General features: G+C 45.1%; 1 protein-coding gene across 1 annotated transcript in view; it reads left to right on the forward strand.

Moving 5' to 3' along the window:
* TGFB3 (transforming growth factor beta 3) overlaps nucleotides 1-12,940 on the forward strand; it is a 14,742-nt gene extending 1,802 nt beyond the window's left edge. The window contains exons 2-7 of the mRNA XM_026849273.1: nucleotides 5,057-5,294; nucleotides 6,541-6,670; nucleotides 8,228-8,335; nucleotides 9,162-9,333; nucleotides 9,845-9,998; nucleotides 12,354-12,940. Of these exons, the coding sequence (XP_026705074.1) occupies nucleotides 5,057-5,294; nucleotides 6,541-6,670; nucleotides 8,228-8,335; nucleotides 9,162-9,333; nucleotides 9,845-9,998; nucleotides 12,354-12,512 (961 nt within the window). The 3' untranslated portion in view covers nucleotides 12,513-12,940. The remainder of the gene's footprint in view (nucleotides 1-5,056; nucleotides 5,295-6,540; nucleotides 6,671-8,227; nucleotides 8,336-9,161; nucleotides 9,334-9,844; nucleotides 9,999-12,353) is intronic.
* The last annotated feature ends 11,121 nt before the right edge of the window (nucleotides 12,941-24,061 follow it).

Raw genomic sequence — 24,061 nt, forward strand, 5'->3', positions numbered from 1 at the left:
TGGGCGCTGGCGCCGTGGGTTGCGGGGTCCGGGAGCACCATCGGCCCAGGGCCCAGCCGGGAGCAGCGAGCCCGGCCCGTGTCTGGAGCCCTGAGAGCTGGGGGCAGGCGGGCTGGGAGAAGGCACAGCTCTCGCGTTTGGGTGGCGAGCAGATGGCCGGCCGGACTCCTCCCTGCTGAAGCTCCGGCGTCTGCCGCAGAGATACAGGCAACCTGTTTGGCCTGCGCAGCCCCCGCGCTGGCTGTAGAGAAGGTGGAGAGGCGCTTGCAGAAGAGACGGCTGCCTGGAGGACAGTGACGAGGGGGTTACTCGGGTAGCGCGAGGGTGCAGAGAGCGAGTAGAAGATAAGGGGGATGCTGAGCAGGTGCAAAGCCGACAGTGATGCAGAGGGACCCCCAAGGGAACACAGGCATTGAAGAATATGTGACAGATGTTGAGCAGGTGCAGAGCAGATGATGAGCAGGCCCAGATGTGGACACTAAACAGATTCAGGTGCAGAAGCTGAGCAGATGCAGATGCAAAGACAGAGACTGAGCAGACATGAACCCCGAGCAGACTGCAGATGCTGAGCACATGTAGGCACAAGCAATCCTTTTGGTCTGTGCTTAAGATTCCTTAGGACTGGAAGATGTTGGTGGGTGTGCAGTCATACCACCATTCAGGGTGTCCTCCCGTGATGTAGTGCAGTCTTGGGGACGCAATTTTGAACGCCAGCATTTCTGGGGAGGAGCTGTGACTTGGTGCAGACAGCCTCAGAATGCAGTTATTCTGCCAGGTTTACGTTAATCTTGACATACGATGAGCTGGAATAAGAGCTACAATGTGGTAATGCAACAAATTTCACTTAATCTCTGGCAAACTGCACTCCATATGGTTATATGATTAGCTCTTAGCTCAGGAAACACCAAGACTTGAGGAACAGTAAGTGCCCAGGGTATAGCAGCTTACCCGTATTTCAACATTTTTGACCTACTGAAGTGTTGTTTGTGAAGTTCTAAAAATATATGGAGAAACCAAGTGTCTGTGCAAAATAGTACAGCCACACTATGAACTGGTGCATTTTGGGGAAGGAAACTGGGAAAGCACAACAGCGGGAAATGAAGTCAGAGGAGTGGATTTGGACCAAATAGAGGGGAAAGAGGAATGTAGCCATGTGGTGCATGAGAAGGAGCAGTGAGGAGGGACTCTGGGTTGGGGAAAATTCCAATGGAAATGAATGAACCTGTCCCATGTTCCTGTAGGATGCTGGGGCAAGGTGCTGAGCAGTGGGTTCAAAAGTGATATCAAGCAGTGCTGAAATTGAATTCCTGGGAATGGGCAGCGTAGATGCCACTACCCAGAGAAAGAGGGAACTTTAGAACTGGGTCACACTGGGAGATACTAGCTCCAGACAGAGTGTGGTGTCAAGAGGCACACTTCTTTTGAAACCTGGGGAATTTCATCGCTTACACCATGGCTGAATTTGGCCCTGTGTCTTCAGGAGTGGCTGATGTTCAATTTTCCCATGACTTTGTCTCTGTGCCAGGTGGTGATCTCAGAGCATACTCTGAGCCAAAGCCAGTCTCCTCTGGGGGGGAAAGGGAGGACTGCTCCATTGAGGGAACTGCGAGGATGATACAGACAAGTCTGAAATGTGTGTGCATGCACACGAACTGTTCTAGCTCCAAACCATTAAGTGGCTCGTTGGCTCAGAACTCACTCTTCTCAAAGGCTTAAGGCCCAAAAGTGAGGAGAGCTGAGGAGCAAAAATAGCAGCAGGGAGAGCCCCATCCTTCTAGGAAGGAAGAATATTCAGGACCAGGTTCCCCATGTCTACTCTGAGCTGTTTGTTGACTCACAGAATTGTCTTTCTGCTGCACCTCAGGTACATAACCTGAATTATAAGGGACTTACTTTCAGAGAATAATTTGCTCTTGACCAGCCATTCACTTCAGGGATCTTCTAAAGCTCGTGGGGGTTCAGACCCCCTTAAGCACTGACTTGGTTAGATTCAAGCTCAGAGAACATCTGCAGTGGTCCTGCAAATGGATTTGCTTACCTTCCTGAGGAAAAACAGATGCCATTTTCCAAGCCAGCTTGAGAGACAAAGCAATTAAAGCCATGGGTCACTGGGGCCAAGAATCTTTTCCTCCACACCTGCCATCTGCAGAGTTACAGAAGGATCAGGTTTTTTTCTCCAAAGTTATGCAGCTTTGGTGTGAAGCACCTTGAAGTACTAGTGGTATAATATGGACTGAGACAATACCTGCTGACAGACAGCCTGCCCTTCTTCAACCTCAAACTCTAACCACACAGCCATCAGCCTTCTTGGGGCTTGCCAGAAATGGAAGCTGCATAGGGTCGGCAGCACATGGAGAACCTGCACCTTGCGGAGAGCAGCGTTAGGAAGAAGGAAGCTCCCAAAAGAACCTGCTCTATGTATCACATTGTCCACTCAAAGAGGCTACTGGTCTCATCATTTGTACAGTCAACAGTTCTGGGCTGTCTGGGCTCCACAATTGTATCAGGGTCTGATCATGAGGATGCATCCTGTCATGTCAGACACAGCCTGGCATGGGTGCACAGGGCATCACAGATTCCCTGTCTCCAAGTTTGGTTACAACCATTGTATTGTGGACTGGAAGAGCTTGCAGGAATATTGCCTCCAGGCTTTGTTCTGTGCAGGTAGGTGGACATGTCTGGATTCCAGTGTGATTAACACACCTGACCTGGGACTGGACCAAGCTCTCTGAAAAATCACCTCATCTCCTCTGCCTGTGACCTCTTGCAAAAAGTGCTTTGCCCTAAAGCAGTCAGCTTCCTGAGAGTGAGACCTGTATCCTGGACACCCTGCTATGAGAAACAGGTTCCAATCTCAGTGTTCAGAGTGAAAACACAGAATGCAGCTCCATCTCCCATCACAGAGGGCTTCTACTCAGGGTACAAAGGGAACATGAAACAACTTCTTAGGGAAGGGAAGGTAGGTATTACTGTTTCCCCTAGGAAGGTCTCACAAGACATCAGGACCTTGTGTGAAGTAAGTAGGTAGAAGGCAATGTGGAGACACCAGGCAAAATATAGTAGATACAGTAATCTCTAACCACCACAGCTACTTAACTTAGCCAAAAATCTTAAAGAGATGATAAACAATAAATTATTTTGTCTTGTTTGCACTGTGCTGTAGGACCAGATCTGCAGTCTCTAAATAGATTGCTAGATAAAGCAGTACTGTTGGAAACAGATACTGGGCTACACTGACCACTGGTCCGATCTAGAAAGGCATTTCTGATGACTACAGGGACACCCCTTGTGGACAGGCAGGCAGGTCTGAAATGGAAGGGCAGGCTGTTAACAGCACTATTAATAGGGCTAAGAGTGCAAAACAGCTTAAGGGGGTATTAAAACACAGTATATGCTTAGGTCCAGGAGACAGAACAGTTATCAGAGTTAGACTTCAGCTAGGAAGATGCCTTGGGAACATTTGATGAGATCAGAGCTCAGATTTTCTGCTGTGCTTTTCTGTGGCATAAAACCTAGCACTGATCAGAGTGGTGGAATGTCCACAGTGGGTGTCCTTGTGTGGCTCGGTGTACTGTTTGCACTGCAGGGTTGTTGGGCTGAGCACAGCAGCTCATGGCTGCAAGAGGGCCTGGTCTCCTGGGATTATTGAACATCCAGTTCTTCAATAGCAGCCAGGGACTTCTCTGTATGGGAAAGCTTTTCCATTCCATAGTACAAATGACAAAACCCCCTACAATTAAAGCCCAGTGTGAGCATCTGGTCATTAGCTTACCCTAAGAACACATCCTTGTAAACTGGCTTACTTCACCTTCATGGATATGACTCAAGAAGTGCATCAGTGTTGCTCAAAGCAGAATCTGGCATGGGAGGTGAGCCTCTGTGTTGAGGCACCATTTCACACCAGCCCACCTTCTGAAGTTGTTTCCATGGGGAGAGAGCAGTGGTGGTGTGAAGAGAAGGGCAGACTTTAGGAATCTTTATTTGAAGGTTGCTTCAGATAGGGCTTCTGGCCTGTTTGTCACAGCCTGGAACTGTGGCTGGGAACAGGTGATAGTTTTCCTTTCTGTTTAAAAACAATAATCAGCTGACACAAGAGCCCTGTGCTGCACTGGACAACAGTCAGATGTCATGTGAGAGACTCTGTAAGGCTGCAAACAAACTTGCATGTGGATGTAGAGCAGGAGCTGCTGTCTCTTGTCTGCAGGAAGCCTTAATGATGCTAGAGCCTCAAAGGCTAACAGAAGTCAATAGGAAAGGAACAATAGCCATAACAAAGACTTCTCCATGGGACCAAAATGATCCCATTGAAAAGAGGCTTGCTTTTTCTTGAGGACTCTCGTTTTGGACCTCACTGCTTTTACCTACTCCCTTTTGGGGCACCTGTGAAATTGATTTTTCCGTTCAGCAGGCACACATCAAGGCAGAGAATTGCTATGTTATTTCCTGCCCATCTGTCTGATCCCCGCAGGCCTCTCAGCACTATTACTCTGTCCTTGTACTATTCATGAATTCCTTCTCCAGGTCATGAGTGAGAACTGATCATAAACCCCAGTTCTTTCAGTACACACTGAATAGTCACTGCTCCAAAAAGTCTTCCACACCTCATACTTCGTGGGGACTTGGCTGGCTTTCATCCTGGGAGACAGTCAGGGTTTGTAAAACTAAGATACAACAGCAGTGGGATCATCTGTGCAGCTTCATATCTCCAGCATGAGGAGAGTCACACCATCGCCACTACTGGGAATTGGCCCCACTAGCTGCAAATGAGGTTGCCCCATTGCCTTGTCTGGGGGTGTCATTTTGGATGCAGCAGACTCGTGAGCATTAGCAACATTTGATGAGCAGAGTTAGAAGAGATAATACTAAAATTACTGTGGTTGATCTGTACGGATTCTCTGGCTTGTAGCATTGAAACAATGGTGGCAGCAGTGGGAAGATTTTGCAAAATGTTGCCATGTAGACCAAATTTGAGTGAAGTCATCCTGTGTTACCTTTAGCTAGATAGCCATGCTTCACAGATAGCAAGATGTCTGAATGACAGGCCTCTGCTGTAAAGTTCTTTCTCAAACTATTTGAGATCTCATCCCTCTAACTTGTGGTTCTCAGTCTTTCCATCTTTCTTTCTCCTAGATGAGTTGGGCATTTGTCCAAAAGGTGTCACCTCCAATGTGTTCCGCTTTAATGTGTCCTCGGCAGAGAAGAACAGCACCAACTTGTTCCGGGCTGAGTTTCGGGTGCTGCGTGTGCCCAACCCAAGCTCCAAACGCAGCGAGCAGCGCATTGAGCTCTTCCAGGTGAGTATTCTTCTCACCTTTGCCTGTGCCTGAGCCCAAAATAGCTTGGCTGTTTAATTGTTACCTCAATTGGTATGTGCAGGGCTACAGGAGAGAGAGAAAGAGAAATCTCATGCTGTACCCCAGGCTTCTTCCAGCATACACGGTGATACAGTCACCTTTCATTCCTTTTAGAGCGTGCTGCTGTCCTTTCCCCACTCACATTGGCTGGCTGCTTTGGCCACCCTGGTATGGTGCCCACTGCAGCTCTTTGCTGCACTGAGAAGGGGATTGTAAGGGGAGCAGCCCTGACCCTTCTGTCACATCAGCATGCTAGGTCCCTTGGCAGTTTTGTTCCTTTGACTATTGCAGTACAGTTGGTGCTAATCCAAAGGGTGGAGCTCTCTGTCTTGTCACTGATTTACTAGAAAAATAATGCTTGCTTTCAATGTTCCCTTCAGCAGCAGCTCCTTAGGGGCACAACTCATGGCACTATTAATTCAGGGGCTTATTTGGAGCTTGCTTTGAACCCATGGACTCCCCTGGCAGGATAAGGTCTGGTTCAGGTTTGGAAGTGGCCTTAGGCTGGGCCGAACCACCCAGCTAATCGTACAGTTAAGCATCCATGCAGTGCATCCCCACAGGCTGATGTCTGTGCACTTTGCAGTAAAAGCACAGCTAAAACTGCCCCGTGGCCGGTAGCTCGAGGTCTTCGCAGAATTCAGCTTTTGATCTGGAACACCGTGCACAGGCTGGGTATCTTTGGAAGTGGGAAGAGATGTCAGAGCAGGGGGAGAGGTCTCTAAACTGGATCAGCCCTGGCGTGTTTTGATAGAAATTGAAGAGTGTAGGACAAATGAAAACACCACAGTGTAGGACTCAGTAGGGTTGCTGGGCAAGGGACCTGTGGCAAGATGCTCTATTGTCTACTGCTGGTTCTACTCTGAAATCCAGACCCATACGCCAGAGGTGTATACAGAAAACAAAACCACCCATTAGATCAGTTAGATCCTGCCTCTAGATATGTGCCCTAAAACAGGGATGAATTGAGAGAGGTGGGCTGCTTAGACACAAAAATAAGCACTGTGTAGATCTCTGGAGTTCAGGTTGGTTGTGAAGCATGTCCTTATCACCTGTGCCAGGGTGTTCCTGATGTCTCACCTGCTGGGATCAGTTTTTAGCAAGCTGTGGAAGAAAAAAGGCCCAAAGCTATCCCTTCTTTATGCATGGCACTGGCTGATTCTCTCTACCACTCCTTCTGACACAGATCCTTCGGCCGGATGAGCATATAGCAAAGCAGCGCTACCTCAGTGGCAGGAATGTGCAGACACGGGGCTCCCCTGAGTGGCTGTCCTTCGATGTCACCGAGACTGTGCGTGAGTGGCTTCTGCACAGAGGTAGGGGTCTTGGCTGGACCGGGTGTCAAGGCATCCATAGAAATGTGGATCAGTGTTGACAGAAGCCTCTCTCTGCTCCCCTTCTTGCGGGAGCTCAGCTTACATAGAGGACAGCTTCTTTCAGTTTGAGAACAAGCCTCCCCCCCAGAGAGCTACCTCAGTGCGTGACGTCTGCTAGATTCCTAGCTCTGTCCTGGAGTCCCTGCTGTGTAGCTCTGTGGGCTGAGTCAGAGTGAGCATTCATCCTCTGAAGGAGGAAATTGTTTTCACTGAGAGATGCTGGAGCTTCTTTTGGTTCTTCGATTCTGAGCCCAGAGGGGACCCCTCTGCTTGTCTAAACTATAATCTGCAATACATAGAAAATGAGGATTGCTCTGGCTTAATTTTCACATGGACTAGAGCAAATCTAATAGGGAAAAAAACCAGCAAGGATCCTGATTTCTTCAGCTGTTTACAGCTTGTCAGGTATAAAGGTGGGGAAATACCAGAGGCTGACACACCTAGACAGATGGAGGCTTTAGCACTGCAGAGAACATACTCTGCCATCCCAGGGCAGCTCAACAGATAGTTATGGGGCAGCTCCCAGCAAGAACACTGACTCCATTCACAGCTGGAGCATAGGCACTATGACTCACAGCTGGATCAGCCTCACAGATAGAAGCTAGGTGCCACTGAAAACTGAAATGCAGGTACTGGCAAGCAGCCCTTCCCTGGAAGGGTAAGCAGTGAGTTTGTAGGCTCCTCCTATTTCAACCGAAGTTGTGTCCTGATGGCTGGAGTTCAGGGCTGGAACTGCAGCAAGCTCTATGCAGGCATGCTAGCTGACAAGACATCACAGAGTATACAGTACTTAGGAAAAAAAGGTGCTAGGCACCTTGTCAATGCCCCAGGGAGCCAGATGTTTTAATTCATGACACAACATAAAAAAGGAGCTTTCCTAAGATTCTTATGTTCTCTTAGTCAGGCCCACACAGCATGACTGGTCCAGGAAGTTATGAAAATAGACTTGCCTCTAAAGTCTGCTTGATTTAGACTGCTAGCAGTTCAAGAGAACAGGAGGTTGCAGCTGCTGAGAAAAATGCTTCCAATAAAATTACTTGTCCATATCCAACTCTCTCATTTTCAGATCTCTCCTTCAGACACTACCAGAAGCCAGATAAGTACACAGGTACTGAGGATGGCAAAACTGATTTAACACAGACACCACAAGCCAGCTCTTCAAAATACTTGTTATCCAGTGGAGCTCCTTAAATCTCACAAATGCTTTTGGATGCTGAATAGCCTAAAAAAATGTAACCAGGAGCACCCTTCTTACCTGCCCAGGAAGCTCCCTTTAGTAAGACTAGGGCTTTTGGCACAGCTGAAGCCACAAGGTTCTGCTTCCCATTCTCCTTTTCTAAGGCATCTCTGTTCCCCAACTCTGATAGCATCCCTGACTTTGAGACCAACTCACAGTCTAGCAGTTACCACAGTACGTGTCCTCAGTGGAACTCCCCTGCATCAGGAGCTGTCCCAGCTGAGGAAGACTTGTTTCTCACAGAGTCATCTTCTTTGCAGAGTCCAACCTTGGCCTGGAAATTAGCATACACTGTCCTTGCCATACTTTTCAGCCCAACGGGGACATCTTGGAGAATTTGCATGAAGTCTTGGAGATCAAGTTCAAAGGTGATAAAGAGCTGGGTTAAGGGATGCTGTAGGGGAGGGGAAAGCCTGGAGCATTTAAAGAAGAAATGAGGTCTTGGTTTGCATATTTGAGCATTTTACATTGCATAACAATTGTTTTAAAGCATACACATCTGGGTTTGCATGTTGATTTGCATGATGGCTATATCCACTTTGTACATAGGTTAGAAATGGAAGAAAGTAAGTGAAGGCTGTGTGGGTTTGCACAAATGTCTGCAGAAAGGAATAATTTTGTATTTCAATGTCTCTCTGGGAAGTTCAGCTTCATGCCTTCTCAGATTTCCACAGAGACTCTGCTTTCCAGTTAGGGTGACTGAAAGAAACACAAGGAAGTCAGGCATCCTGTGTGAGGTGGCCCAGAGAGTCAGTGGCTTGGCTGGCCTAAGAACTAGGAACCTCCTGGCTTGCAGCCCTGGGCTGCAGCCACTGGCCCCCACAGGCTCCATTTCTGAGGCTGTTCTGCAGAGTGCCAATGATCTGACATCTTCTTTAAACCATTCATCTTCCTGCCTGTCCTGGGACCAAAGCCAGGAGTGAGCGGGATGGATTAATGGCCCCACCAGCAGTTTGCAAATGGTAAAACAGGTGGCCTGTAAGCCTCTATTTCAGGCCTGCAGCAGTCAAGATTCACCAGGAGTAAAGGGGACCCTGTGAGGGAGGACATCCCAGAGTAAATGGACATGGTGCCTGAACCCCTTTCACCCTGGTTCAAGGGTAGACATGAGAGTGTTAAATGCACTGAAAAGTCTTGTTGCACCCTCCACTTTCCCACTGATTTCTTCTTCATGGATCCTGTTTTTCTCTGAAGGCATTGACAGTGAAGATGACTATGGCCGTGGGGACTTGGGGCGCCTGAAGAAGCAGAAAGACTTGCATAATCCCCACCTCATCTTGATGATGTTACCCCCACATCGTCTGGAGAGCCCGGCATCGGGAGGCCAGAGAAAGAAACGGGCCCTGGATACCAACTACTGCTTCCGGTAAATGAGAATCCTGCCTGGAGTGACCAGGTCCCTTGCCTGAGGTGGGCAAGCCTGGCAAGACTCATGCCACTGGGAAAGGCAGAACCCTCCAAGGGGGTTGTGGGTCACCGTGGTGCTACAGGAGCCACATGAAGAGCGCAGCTCAGCAAGTTGTTCCCTGTGGTGTCCAAGAAGGGGATGCTGGCCAGCTCAGCAGAGTCACTATGTGCTTCTGGCTGAGCCACTGGCTAGAGGGAGACTTGCAAGCAGCTTCCTGGAGCACAGCCTGGGCAGGGACCTGCAGCAGCCCCCTGCTTTCTCCAAGTACCAGAGAGCAGCTGGGTGCTACCTCCCTGGGCCAGTGGTTAGGCTGCCTGCCAGCAGCATGAGCAGTGCCAGGCCTGAGCTGCCCACCACTGCTCACCTGTGCTGCTCCTCTGCACTTGGCACAGGCAAACAGGAGGCTGCATCACACCATTGCATATAAGGCCCCTCTTTAGATTCACCGTGTTTCAATACTGTGTTTCAGGAACCTGGAGGAGAATTGCTGCGTGCGTCCTCTGTACATCGACTTTCGACAGGACCTTGGCTGGAAATGGGTCCACGAGCCTAAGGGCTACTTTGCTAACTTTTGTTCGGGCCCTTGTCCATACCTCCGCAGCGCAGACACCACTCACAGCACGGTACATCCCGTATATGATCCTGTTAGGGCTTGTGGCTGTGACTCCCCCTTTCTCCCTAAGTCTGTGATCATATCAGGTCTCTTCAAAGCACCAAAAGCTGTTTAGATCAATACTTCTAAAAACTGTCCAGGAAAACTGCAGAAAAGAGTCTAGGTGCTTCAGCAGAGAAAATGCACTCCCTTTGGAGTCAAAACTGAGTCCATGCTAATAGCCAGATGTTGAGGAGAAGGATGCTGCTGTCTCTTGGATAAGACATGAAACAGCAGGACTGATGGTTTTAGGATACTTATTTGGTAATGGCCAGAGTATTAACTGAATTGTTTACATCAAACATTAACTCTGGTAATTATCTTCTGCCTAAATTTCTCCTGCAGTTTGCACTGGACAGAGGATTTTTCTATGCTCTGTGCCAGGTTGTCATGCAAAACTGTTGTGCCATGGCACGCAGCTGCCGTCTGCTACCACAGGGGCAGCCCGAAAGAGAAGGGAGATCCGTGTCGATGTCCAGAAGTGAACGCAGCCAATGCAGTAAACTCTCCTTTCTGCACAGGCATACTTTCCAGCGGTATAAATCCTAGCCCACCTATGGCAGGGGGAAACCTATTAGGCAGTGAGATTCACGTGTAGAAACTGGCAGAAGGCAAATGTCTTTAGGTAATTTACGCATAATCTCTAACGTGAGTACACTAGGCAGCCTTTGGGAAGAATACTACCTCAACCTAGCTACTGTCTAGAGTGGAAGAAAATAAAAGCAATAGAAAAGCACGGGCATGGGAAAGTACCAAGGGGAGAAGACAGACTAAGGAGCAGGCAGTCATTTTCTGAAGCAAGGAAAGATGGAGGAAAATCCTGTGCTTCTGTCCAGAGAAGAGTAAAGGCAGCAATCCAGACAATGCAACAGCTTACTAACAACTTAGCTTCAGGTTTCACTAAAAACATTCCTGGAAAAAGCAGATCTGGCTGAAGAATAAATAACTAGGTAAAGATGATATTGCAAAAAAGATGCTAACATTGAGAGTCTGCACAGCAGCAAGGCTTGCTGAAGCTCAAGGACTGATATCAGTGGGAACAATCAATCTGTGGGAGTGAAGGCGTGAACAGATGGGGAGCGAACAGCTTTGAAAGGGTAATAGGCATGTAACTTTACCATCTGGTTGTCCTGAGAAGCGCTCTAGTAGATAACTGGACTGAATCAGTGTGAGAGAAAGGAGATTTTTAGAATGGTTCCTAATGTTTTTTTCTTGAGCAAGAAAGGAAATGATTAAGCTTTAAGGTCAGCTGGGTGATTCAAGAAACATTTAGAACGATATAGCTGCTGATAGCTTGCCAGCATCACCTAGGCAAAACATGGTGAAAAGAAGATTACTCATCAGTCTGTTTAACCTATTGTCTGTTGAGAAAAGTGGCCCCAGAGCTCTCACATGGTACCCCTGTGGTACAGTCAGGAGTACTTTGTTCAGTATCCCAGGGAGCTGCTACCAGAACGACTGTGATTACATGAATCTGGATGATAGAACAGGATGTTTCCTTAGCACCTCATCCCCAAAGACTGACTGTAAAGTACTTAAAAGACAATGCGCCAGACCCTGTCGTTTATACCAGATAAGCACTAATGAGACCACAGTAGTGCAGGTGAGATCATGTTTTGGCCCCACAACTCAAGAAGTTGCTTACCACTGAGAAGCAGCCACCTCTGGCAAGAAACATGGCAACTGTTCTGTAGCGGTTACATGGCTGAAGTGTACAGTCATCTGTGGGCTGGGGCCAGCTGGGAGGAGGAATCCAGTGGGGTCCCACAGGATACTCTGCTGGCTCCAGCATTACAGTGTAATGACTTAGAGGATGGAGTGGAGGGAGAAGGCATCAGACAGTTCAAAGCTGGGAGGGAATTGTGGATACTCGAGAGGATTGGCATCTATCCAGTGCTATCTAGAGATGTTGGTTGAAATAAGCAGCAGGGATGTTCTTTCTTCTGGTTTCTTTAATGGAACCCAAAACAACATGGCCCCAGGCTGGTTACACCCAGCCTTATTAAAAAGCAAAAATTGTGACACTATCCACCATACCAAATTAGAGATGCAAGGAGACTACTTGCACTCCTTCAACCCTTAGGCATCAGCCACAGCGCATGGCTACTACAATTAAAAAAAAAAAGAGCCAGGCCAGTGCAGGCAAGACCCTTTAGAAGCAATCCATGATCAGGAAGTGACAGGGGAGTATTACTCGCCTCAGGGAAATATTCTGATGAGCATAGTCCAGACACCTAGAGACCTGTTGGCTTTGCAGTCCCTTCCTGTCCTCAACCAGCTTAAATGTATTCCTGACTTTGTCACCACATTTACTTTGTTTTTGCAGGTGCTGGGCTTATACAACACGCTGAACCCTGAGGCATCTGCTTCACCCTGCTGTGTCCCCCAGGACCTGGAGCCACTCACCATCTTGTACTATGTCGGGAGGACCCCCAAAGTGGAGCAGCTCTCCAACATGGTGGTGAAATCCTGCAAGTGCAGCTGAAAGGCACCCTGGCCCGCCCAAAGCCAAGAGAGAAACTGTCAGCACCCACTCTCCTGCTCCCAGGCTAACACAAAAGTAACTGGGGGTCAGAGACTATGCATGCTGAGGGCTGAGTGCCAAACCCTGTGGCTTAGGGTCTGGAAGCCCTTGGGGATCTCTTCTGGAACATTTCTTGGTCTTGTTGGCAGTGTCATGTTCCTTCTGGGAGTTACTTTGATGACACGAAGGCCACACTCTCCAAAATGGCTGGACAGTTTGTGCAGAAGAGAAGGATAGGGTGGAGGAACTGCTCTGTATTTGAATGCTGGGTGGTTGAGCTGGGAAAGCAAGAGAAAGAGAAAGAGCAGGTGAAAGGGGGAATGGAAATGGGGAGATGTTTTCTAATCTAGCTTTAGCTATCTTAGGACCTCAGCCCTCCCCACTGGCCTGAAGAATGAGGTTTCCCCTGTAGGAGGAAACTGTGAAAGTTTCTCTAGAGAAAGAAAATCCATCAAGAAGGGAAGCTGCTGAGAGAAGAAATGCTCAGAGATACACTTAGACTTTTGTTCCTCAGAGCTGTGATCCAGAGTCCTGCAACTGAAACTGTGTCTGCCAGACCTGTAAGTTCAATTGGCAGATCCTGGCTATTAGTTTCTAATGCAAACTGCAAGGCTCCCAGCCAGCCTGCTGAGGGTGGGCAAATACAAGGAAAGAGGGTGCTAAGTCCATTTTCAGAGGGACTGATGTCTCCATTCAGCTCTTTTTCCTTCCTGGAGTTTCTGAGAGATGGTTTCTGGGTCAGGGCAGGAGCAATATCTGTGGATACCTGCATATTGGGCCCATTCATTTGTGAGCTGATACACCCTGAGGACCTCTTGTCTGTTGTGGTTTGTGAAGTGCTTTGGGGTGTTCTGCACCTGGTTCTGCACAGTGACCTGAACGTAACCCAGGCTCATCTGCCAAGACTTTAAAAATAGTAATCTCAAAACATTGTAAAAAAATAAATGTTGGGGGGGGAGATGCTCTTTTTTTCACAAGCAAGTTGTTTGTTGGAGGGTTAGATGGTTTGCTGTTTTTAATTTGCTACTGCTGTGGCACACTCAGTCTAAAATCTTTCCCCTTTCCAAAATGTCTCTTCAAAGGAACAGCCAGAATTTAGGCCAACCAGAGAGCCCCAGAGTGGAAATTCCTTGGTACCCTCAAACTGTGCCTGATGTATACGTGCCTTGCCCCACCCCAGTCCAGACATGTATATCACCTCTGGCATCTGCTTTTATAGAAGGCTCCCCTCAAATGTAAAACACTTCCAAAAGTACTGTTTAAATAAGCAACCAGGGCAGTGCAGTTGCCACTGCTGACAGATGTTCTGTGTCCACTTGAATATATATGGTCTGCTAGCACAGAATTGTACACACAGGTAAGGAACACATCCCTCCTCCCAGTTTACCATGAACATTGCGGATGCTTATAAAAAGCTCACAGATGTTGCCCAGGCAAGAAATCAATGTACTCTTTTTTTAAAAGTACGGACTTTTCAGCCACAGACAGTCCCAAAGGTAAAAATCCCCAGTGCTTGCATGCCATATGAGATTCCGAGGCTGCCTCTGACTCCAAACCACAACTACTTAAAATCATGTTCTAGAGACCACAGAGGTTCCTCCCTGCCCCCTCCAAATTCCTGGTCTCCAGTAATTGAGTGTACAATGACACCTGGCTGGTTATTCACTGGCCAGGGCTCTCCATGGTCAGCTCAGAATTCAGCTCTTCCATCGAGCCCTTCACAACAGTGGCTGCTTCCATATACCTCACGTGAGGCTGCCGTAACATGTAATCTCAAACAATAAACTGTAAACAACCCTTCCTGCACCATCACCAGCTGGCTAGAGGATAGCAAGGGTGGGTCAGTGGAGGGAGCCTGCCAAGCTACATGACATTTTTGGCTGGGGCAGACATGCTCTGATAGAGGCACTCCCCAACACTTAATCTTTATCCCTTTCATCTCTCTGGGACTCCCTGACCTGTCATCGGTGTGATGACAAAAGGTGCAGCTCTGATCAGTCCTGCAGCACTACTGTGTTACTGTGCCCTGTACAGCTGGCCATGCCCATGCTTCCACCTGACCTGCCCAAGGAGGGAGCAAATAAATGTATTATGACTACACTACCATGCTGACAGACAGGCCAGAAATTTAGTGGCTGCAACGGGGGGTGGGGGGGAATCCAGATGCCAATTGGAGTAGGAATTCTCTCTAATCTCCTTTTAGCAGCAACCCCTGGGGAGGTTTTGGTTTACAAGCTGCAGTCTGTTCTTTGGTCATTGTTCCTCCTGAGCCCTGGGCTGGCTCTGCTGCCCATCCAATTGAAGGGCTTCCTTGCTAGTAAAGGGGAAAGAACAAACCCAAGGAGGGGGAGCTGCAAAGAGCTGAGCTAGAACACTTGCACAGCTCACAGTCCTACGTGGCACTTGGAGCACGTCAGAACCACCCACGGATTAACCCTGGCAAGCCCCTTGAGGTGGGTCTGTTTTACTAGCCCTTGTTCACCGCTGCTCCTCCATGGCAGGGAGGGGTGGCAGAAGGACCAAGCCATTTATCTTGGAAAGGAGGTGAAATGGCAATAGAAAATCAGGGGGGAAGAGTCTCAGGGTGTCCAACCATTAAGGACATGGGTAATCTCACGGGTACAGTAATCCTTCAAGTCAAACACATTTCAGTTACTGCTTCTCTGTCCAGCCTTCTGTTTCCCTAGCAACATTTGAGAATTAGATTTGAGACAGGATCTGAATTAATTTTCTTACAATCAAAATGGTTTTCTAGGGGTGTTTTAGCTATAATTCAGCAACAAACTATAATACCTACATGGGGTTAATAACAGATTGAATACACTCCTGGGCACAGGTTTACCACCAAAACATTTCAGGATACTAGTGTGAGAAAGCAGAGGGCAGTTCTCTATATGCTCTGTTGCTAGCTGGCAAACTGAGGAAGACAATGGGAAGGAAAAAGTGGGATCTTCACTGCCAACACTGAATACAGCTCCCAACAGTTCCCTTTTGTTGTTCACAGGAACAAACAAAAGCTGATGAAAACAATCCCAGCACACTCTGTCTCTCTAACAAAGATCAATGGTCAGAAAGAGTGAAAAAACTCTATTCTGCACTGCCATAAGGCAGATCCTACACTGATGGCCAACCAAACATCTGTGTAGTCCCTGCTTCTCTGGCATGCTCTATTATAGCATGCAGGAGACCTAGACCTGAACACCTTGTTTCTCAGGCTGTAGTGCATTGTAAACCTCTGCAAGGAACACTGCTTCAGTAAGTACAGGAATGTACACTGATACTGCAGCAAAGAATAGTCTTTGCAGACTAAATGAGTCTTTGTTCCCCAGTCTTTGGGTTGAATAGTCTAGCTATCTCACTGCACTTAGAAAAAGCAGCAGCATACCCCTGTTACCACTATGTGAACTGGGATATACTGCTTCGTGTTTCACCTTTCCATAACCAACAGTCATCAATACACACAGCAAACAAGATGAATCGTGTCCAAAAGTAATAAAAGATACAAGACAAACATACCTGTCCACTCCTCTGGCAACATCATAGCTCTGTTCTGCTCTATCCTGTGATGTCTCACCTCTCTTTGTTGTAGCTACCACATCTCCATTCTCTCAGTTCACAGATCCTTTTCTTATCTTTCTACACTGCTCAGAAGCTTTCCTTACTTACGACTGGAGTGTCCTCATCAGAGCAGAAATACAGAAGATCTCCAGGCTCAGACTACTTTGTAAATTAAACCACTACAGCCATCCCATGACAGAAGAGGATCTGCTGCAATGTCTTATAAGGCAGATGTCTTTAATATGGTCCAGGGTCTAATGCAGGCAGGTTCAGTACCACAGCAAGATGAAGCTCTAGGGCCTGCTCTATTGTACAGAAAAGGTTTCTTGCCCCCTACAAGTGTTCCTGGTGGCATGCAAAACATCAACTCTGTAGTACTGAGTTGTCTTCTCTTAATAAGTGATTGAAAGACAATGAAATAAATCAAGAAAATACAGTTTTCAATACATATGGAGCCAACAGTGTGATATCTACACACTTGCAAAACTATACTGATTTGCAGTAGTGTAAAATAACAGATGGTTGTATGGGCTGCCTATAACCTACATCAATTGTGATTTAGCACAACAGCAGCAATTTGTGTACAGTGCAAGGAGGAAAATATGTCTTCTAATTCTTTAAAAATAACATCTACTACATTTTTTTTCTTACATTCAAAATCACTAGAATATATTGGTCAAAAGCTGTATAAAATTAATAACTAACATGCATACTATGTCTAGTAAAAGAACCCCGGGACTTTCAGGTGTCAGCTTTACCAATATTTTCTTTTACATACAGGGAAACCATGTAAGCCCTGGTTCATTTCTGATGTAGCTCCAGAAGTCACAGATGGAAGCAACTAAGCACAGTGTCTTTTGTCCTCTTGAAGAGAGGCTTCAGATACCCTGTGCAAATGCAAGATCCTTTATCATGCAACAAGTCAACATGGAAGAGATGAGACAATTTTACTCATTGGGAAACAGATTGTCTTAGAAATTAATTCAGATACATCAACAAGATATACAGCAAATTAAAATTGCTGATTAATGGTTGCCATTCTCTTACCTATATGACAGTAATGCATTTGAGATGTCACACCCATAATTTCAGAAAGAACATTTATTTTGGATGTCACAGTATGTTTCCAAGAAAAAAACTAATTTTAAAGATTACAGCCAAGTACGGCTGCTTTTAGAACATCCTTATCTAGGGCTAGGTTGCATAGGGAAGATGGCAGAGACAGTCTCAAGGCATTCAACCAAACCGCTGGGCCTTTTCCAGAACTGGGCTATGATTTCATGGAAAACACACTTAGGGATAAGGATCTTTATATCTAGTACAGAATAGAGGTTTCTTTACAGCTGTTGTCTGTGGCAAAAAAAAAAACCCACATTATTGGTTTCCCACATCCTGCAGATTTAGTGAACAGCTTTCAAGCAGAAACTCTGTCCCCTGTGGTATATGCTGGCACTGTTGAATTATACCAAGGAATACCAATCTTTCAAGCGGTATCTTCTGAAGACAAAGATTTATTTTTCCCCCTTTCAGAGAGAGAGTGGGGGTAGTGGTCTTTGTGCAGGGTGATATTATTCATCTCTCATTCCAATTTAGTTGGCTAGGCAAGATGATACCTCATTGCTGTCCACAGAGACCGATGCAAGAAATAATTACATGTAGGGGTTATGCGTGTTGCAAAAAGCAAAGGTGACTTCCTTTTCTGGTCTACCAACACTCAGACATTTCTCACTAGCTGTTTACAGATATTCATTCATCACATATGGAAATCAACATGAGGCATTATAATAATATGTCATGGCCAGTGCATGTACATCACTTGATGAAAGAAGACAGCTGGGTCATATCAAACCAGAGATTTCCTGACATTCTTCAGGAAGGATTTCTTTTTTCTCCTGAAGTTATCCTTGTCAGGAAGCAGATAAAACAAAGATGTGCTGTGCAGCCAGGGGCAAATCTTACAGTATTTGTGCAATACACGTAGTGTAATGACTGGGGAGGGAATGTCTTGGTAACCATATTCTGGTCCTTTCTTAAAACAGAAATTTATGGTCTTTTGAAGTGCTGAAACCCTCTTGCAGGTAGACTAGATGCTTGGGAGATCTCCACTGTTTCCAAGGATTTGTAAGAAACTCTACTTGTGGGAGAAAGCAGTAGCAGACAGTCTGACTCACAACAAAATTCGTTGGAAGACATCCATCTTGCAACAAGCTGTTTTGCATGAAACAGTTTGACATCTGCCCCCTCAAAGGACACTTGCTACGGAAATCTCTAACTATACCTTAGGATCTGAAGATCTCATTTGGATACTACCATGCTATGTGCTCTGTTGTGCTAACCTGAAGAACTGGAAACAAATAAACAGAAAACAAAGAGAAACAAAATAAAGGAGAGGGCAATAAAGTGTCAGGGAAGTATGGTGTGGCAGCAGCTACAATGTGCCAACTACACATTTTAAATTGTCATTCATTTTTATCAATTTCACCTGCTATCAGCCAAGACATCATTCAAAACACCTAAGAAACTTGCAGAGCCACAATTTTGCAGGAAGAAACACCAATCTTTATTCTTAGATATTTTTCACGAGAAATTTTCAGTAGACATATGGAGACATGATTTTTGTAAGTCTGTGGACAAGAAAAAAAATTCCTAGTTGATATCATAGACAAAATGTATTCCACATTAAATTTCTGGAATTAGAAATGGTGGAGAAAACACACTTTCAGGAGAGAAGACAACCCCACTTTGAATAGGGGAAGCATCATGTAACTGGAAGTATAAGTACTGTAACTAGCAGAACTAATGGGATGCCTACAACTTCATTTTGCCCTCCCAGTAGATTCATAGTTGTCCATCTTGAAGAATGGCACAGAAATCCTAGATGTATTAAATATACCTGACAGAGTATGACCTTTTCAGATGGTCATACAAATAAGGCAAAACCACTTGAAAAACATGAAGTGAATCCTATATAGTAATGACTGGAAAGAGTGGGGGAAAATCCCTTGTCATTTTTCTTCCCCAGTCTCAGAAAAAACAAAGTTTATAGTAGAACGAGGGAGTGATGACAGTCAAACGTTTCAGCTTGGCAGCAGAGGAACTTTTCAAAGATCCCTTATTGACTTTTGACATGGTAGTACTCAAGACATAGGGATTAGATCAATTACCCTGAAACACTTTTTTGAGAAGATTCTATTACTTTTGAACATAACTACACTGAGTATAGTAACTTGTCTCCTCTTAGTCTGGAGGAAGGAGACTACACTTTACCTCTGCTATAACTATGGTGAAATGAGATTTTCTAAAATACTCTTGAAGGGACACCAAATTAAACTAAAGTTTTGGGGTGGTCTTCTGTTGCACATCCCAGAACACTGGTAGGCAAAAGGCCAAATACAACGCTGAAATTGCTTTTAGAGATAACAGCACCTCTTCCACCTGTCCCAAACAAATGATAAAAATTCTGGTAATAAAAGATACATTTTAAACAGCCCCCAAATTCTTAACAATTGCATCAAATTTGACTTTTTAAGGCCAATTCATTTTTTTTGTCTGATAAGTCAGATAAAGAAGCCTCTCCTTTTTGAAGACTATATAAGATTTCTCAAGCTCACTGTGTGCACTGTAGGCATGGACTTGTAGAGAAGATGCCCTGTTAAGTATACTCTTTCCCTAGGGAACCACTATGATTCACTGAATACCACTGGCGAAAGCTTCACACCAGGGTCTCCACAGTCATCAGTGATTCTTCCTTTAAATTGGAAACAGCAGTGAAAACTTTTTCAGTGAGTGCCAGTAAAATCCTTTTTTGGTAAGATAACAGACAAAGCAGACTTCTTAGGGAAGACCTGGTGTCTTGTTTGTCACCTTTAGTTCAATGGAATTTGTCCTCTGTGTTAAAACTGCATGGAGAGGCTGTTTCAAAAACTCAGAATCCAGCAGTTTTGGAGATTAGCTTGCATTTCCCAACTACTAATTTCTAAAGCCGCAGGAAAACTTAATCTCATTCTTTGGAAAAGGACAGTAGGATTCTAAAGTGGGAAGAAAGCAGTTACCAGGTATTGTAGTTCTTTAAGATGTACTGTGCTTGTGCATACTCACCCTGAAGGTGCTCTGCACTCAAGCACTTTGGAAGACAAAGATGTCAAGAAGTGAAATGTGTACGAATAAGATAACTTAAAAGCTTCAGTTAGTGATAAGTGTTTTCTTTCCATAATTAAGCAATTAACCAATTAACCATTTCAAACATCGTATTATGGAAGACTTCCACACAGCAACCTACTTTCCCCAAAATCACAGCTGTTTAGAGATGGATCTTGCTGCCCTTAATACTCTTATAAGAGCTTCTGAAAGCCTCTGCAATAGATAGTGCCCACCCAGGTGAAGATGTAGACAAGCTGCATGTGACAACTTGGCAGATGTCAGCAATGGAGACTTTTCTTAGAGAACCCAACACCACAGAATGAATTCTGGTGGAACATGCCTTGGCTGTTCTAATAGGCTGTACTGCCACTGTCAAAATAAAACACGCATACAAAGTCAGACTACAAGACCATCTAGCCCACCTCTCATTCTCTGATGGTGGTCAACAGCATACACTTGATAGACAAGCTAAAAATTGGAAAAGCCTATTGTGATACTTCCCCAGAATAGTTACTTGGAAAGTCTTAGAAGCTTCCTGCTTGTTTTTTGGTTTTAATATGCCCTAATAGATTACTTTTTCATGGATTTGCCTTTTCAAATCACATTCACTTTTTTTGTACCCACAACATCTTGTGACAAAGAGTTCTCTAGGTCAATTATATACTGTGAAAAAAAATTGCACACACTCCCCCCCCTCACCTTTTTTTTTTTTTCTTTGAACGTGATATCTGTTTGTTTCATTTGATGCTCCCACTTCTTCTAGTGGGCAAGACTGTGAACAATTGCTCCCTTTTCACCACCTTCCCTTACACTCCTCCTTGCCCATCTCTTTTCCAGTTAACCACTTGCTGCATGAAAAGAACTATGAATGTTGTTTTGTGCTCTTAGTATAATCAATCTAAAAGTACTGTTTGACTGGCCTAATTCTGTAAAGATCAAATAAGGTCTTCCTCATGTTTGGCATAAACAAGGATGTCTTAGCTCTAGAAACATGAGGTTCTAGAAAGAAGAAAAAGAGGTCAAGTCCCAAATTTAAGTAAAGCTCAGAAGCTTCTTTTGGAAGAAACTCATGACAGATCCACAGGAAATGTGTCCAGAAAGGAAAGAGTATGAAGAGAATCAGTCAGTTACATACAGCAACCAAAAAAAATCCAGCTATTTAAACACTAGCAAATAACCCATCCAGATTCAAACAGTGAGACCAGGATTATCATGAGCAGCAAATGTAGGACTGACTGAGGAAAAAAGTCCTTGCAATTTGATCAAGTAAACCTTAACAAAAATAAGTCAGAAGCCAGACTACTTTTGTTTTCCATCAAATAACCCAAAATAACTGGAACTGTTGCATTAGTACAAGAACGACACAAGCTGCAAATCCAGTGTGTTCCGTAAACTCATCTGTACATCAGGGATCTCCTTCACAGGTGAAGATGAGGGATGGTCTAGCACTGCCAGCCATTCAACTCTGTGCACACAGAGGCTACCCATATTTCAGTATGAGGAAGAAGCACAGCACTGATTCCTACTAGTATCAAAGGTCTCGATACCAAAACCTCCTACCACAGTGTGGAACCAGTATCAGAGAGATGTATGTTGACCTTTCAGGCACCATAATAGGGAGCATTTTCAACAAACCATGATTGTCTAAAAGCATATCTAGTCTTAAGAATGGAAATTTCAGTATGTTTCATTACCATCCAACACTAAGTCTATCTAGTGCCACAACATGATGTCCCACTGATAGCATTCACATGGCTTGTGAGGCTGTTTTAAATGCTAAGATGAACCATGTAAAAGTGAACTTACTACTTCATGTACTGAGTACAAAGTAGCTGCTTCTGGAGAGGAGAGGATCCCTCCCTTAATTTTTATGCTGTGGTATGCTCATCACCTAAACACAGGATTAAACACTTGTATGAACTCTGCATTACCTCAGCCTCCAGGACTCTGATGTGCACCTTACTCCTTTCAAGACTCACAAGTCTGATTCTCTGTCTTTGGAACAGGCTCCTTAACATAGAAGTGATGAAAACATCATGGAGTAGGAGAGCAGAAGAGGACCCCTTGGTTCCATTATCGAGTCTCACCACTGAAGTGGATGCTGAATGATTGTTGGGGCTTTCTATTGATAATTTTAATTTCTTACAGTAAACAAAGGCACTTTTGATGAAACTCATTGGTGAATACAGGGAAATAAATGTCAAAAAAGCAGAGACCAATTAATTCCCACTTGAGTAGCACATATATCCCTCATATACTCATGTACTCCCCTCATATGCAACTACTATAAATCCAAAATCTTTTGCTATTCTCCTTTCCTTCCTTGTACTAGAAAACACTTTCTGTAAAATGTCCTCTCTCCATCCAATGTGGGAAACAGTTCTATGCCTTCCACTGAATCTCTTAACTGAGGCACTCTGAGAGGTTTTTGAAAAGGGACAGACATGGAGGCAATAGAGCTGCAAAGAGAGAAAATACATATGTTAACCTTCAGTACACAGTATCCACCATGCACAAAGACAGACATGGACTTCAGGCTGAGGAGTACATGGAGACAGGAAAAAGGATGAGGCTGGAATCGCAGCATTTGTTCCCAATTCTCTATTGCACATACTCCCAAGGTAACAGCATTTGTGCTCAGAGCTGGGATGGGCAGATGCCCAAGGCAAAGGAATACTGTTATTTCCTTTGATGCTCTGGCTGCCCTAACAACATCCTGAGGCTGAACAGGAGTTCAAGGTCTAGGTGTTTGGCTTGATGTAAAGGACCAGTCTTGACATCCCTGTTTTGGGTTTTTTTCATTTGTTAGAAGCAGAAGAAAACTTGTCCAGGAACAAAGGATGCAAGACTTCACTGCTCCTGAAGCTGACAAAATTTATCCCTTTGAAATGAGGGTCTTATACTGCATCATGCATTTCTCTAAATATTTCAAAAAATTTAGAGACAAGATGTCTGCTATACTGCTGCTAAACCATCACAGTTACAGCTGTGGTGTTGGCTACATCTAACATGCAATGCAAAGAAGTTCAGAAAACATACTGGCTCTAATAGGGTACAAATCATTATCCCCAAAGGAGTGAGTAGAAGACTGGCAAAGCTGACAAAACAATTAACCTATGCTCATAATAAGCCAGCACTAACTGGCAATTTGCCAGACAAAGATATAACAATGCTATTTCTGTCAATGATCCTCTGAAGACAATCACCTTTCCTGGGCTAACTGTGCATTTAAATCTCTATCCTCCAAAGCTTTCTATAGTTTTCAGTGGTGGTTGTGACAACCTGGATGAAGAAAGTAGAGAACAAAAACGGAGATGAGAGTTCCACAAGGATGTATATCTTATAGCTACTCAATCCTGTACATGAAACCTGGTGGAATAAGGATAACTCAGATTCCCTGAGGGAAGAAAGGAATGGAATCTGTTATTTACTGAAGCTAAATCTTATGGGGAAATGGCTCCTCTGACAGTTCTGAAACAGAGCTGGAGGCTATAACCAACACCACATGTAGCAGAGTAGTCTATGAAAAGACTGACCCAAGGTCTTGAAGACCACAACTGCTGAGAACATGCAGAAGTTTAAAGTAACAAATTCTGCAGCTGAATTTTCACTAATCATGAACTAACAACTTGATGCACCAGTAAAAACTCTTGGAGATCCATGGGTGGAATTCAGTGATTACAGACAGAAGGAACATGATCTGAACGTAACTTCACAAGACTTTACAAATCTCTTGGTCACTGATGATATGTGATTGTGGCACAGGCAGCAGACAAATGCTGTGCAGATACTTGAAGAACACAGCTGAAAAA

Source organism: Athene cunicularia (assembly GCF_003259725.1).
Source record: "Athene cunicularia isolate RWA chromosome 5 unlocalized genomic scaffold, athCun1 chr5_part1, whole genome shotgun sequence".
In the NCBI taxonomy this organism is placed as follows: domain Eukaryota; kingdom Metazoa; phylum Chordata; class Aves; order Strigiformes; family Strigidae; genus Athene; species Athene cunicularia.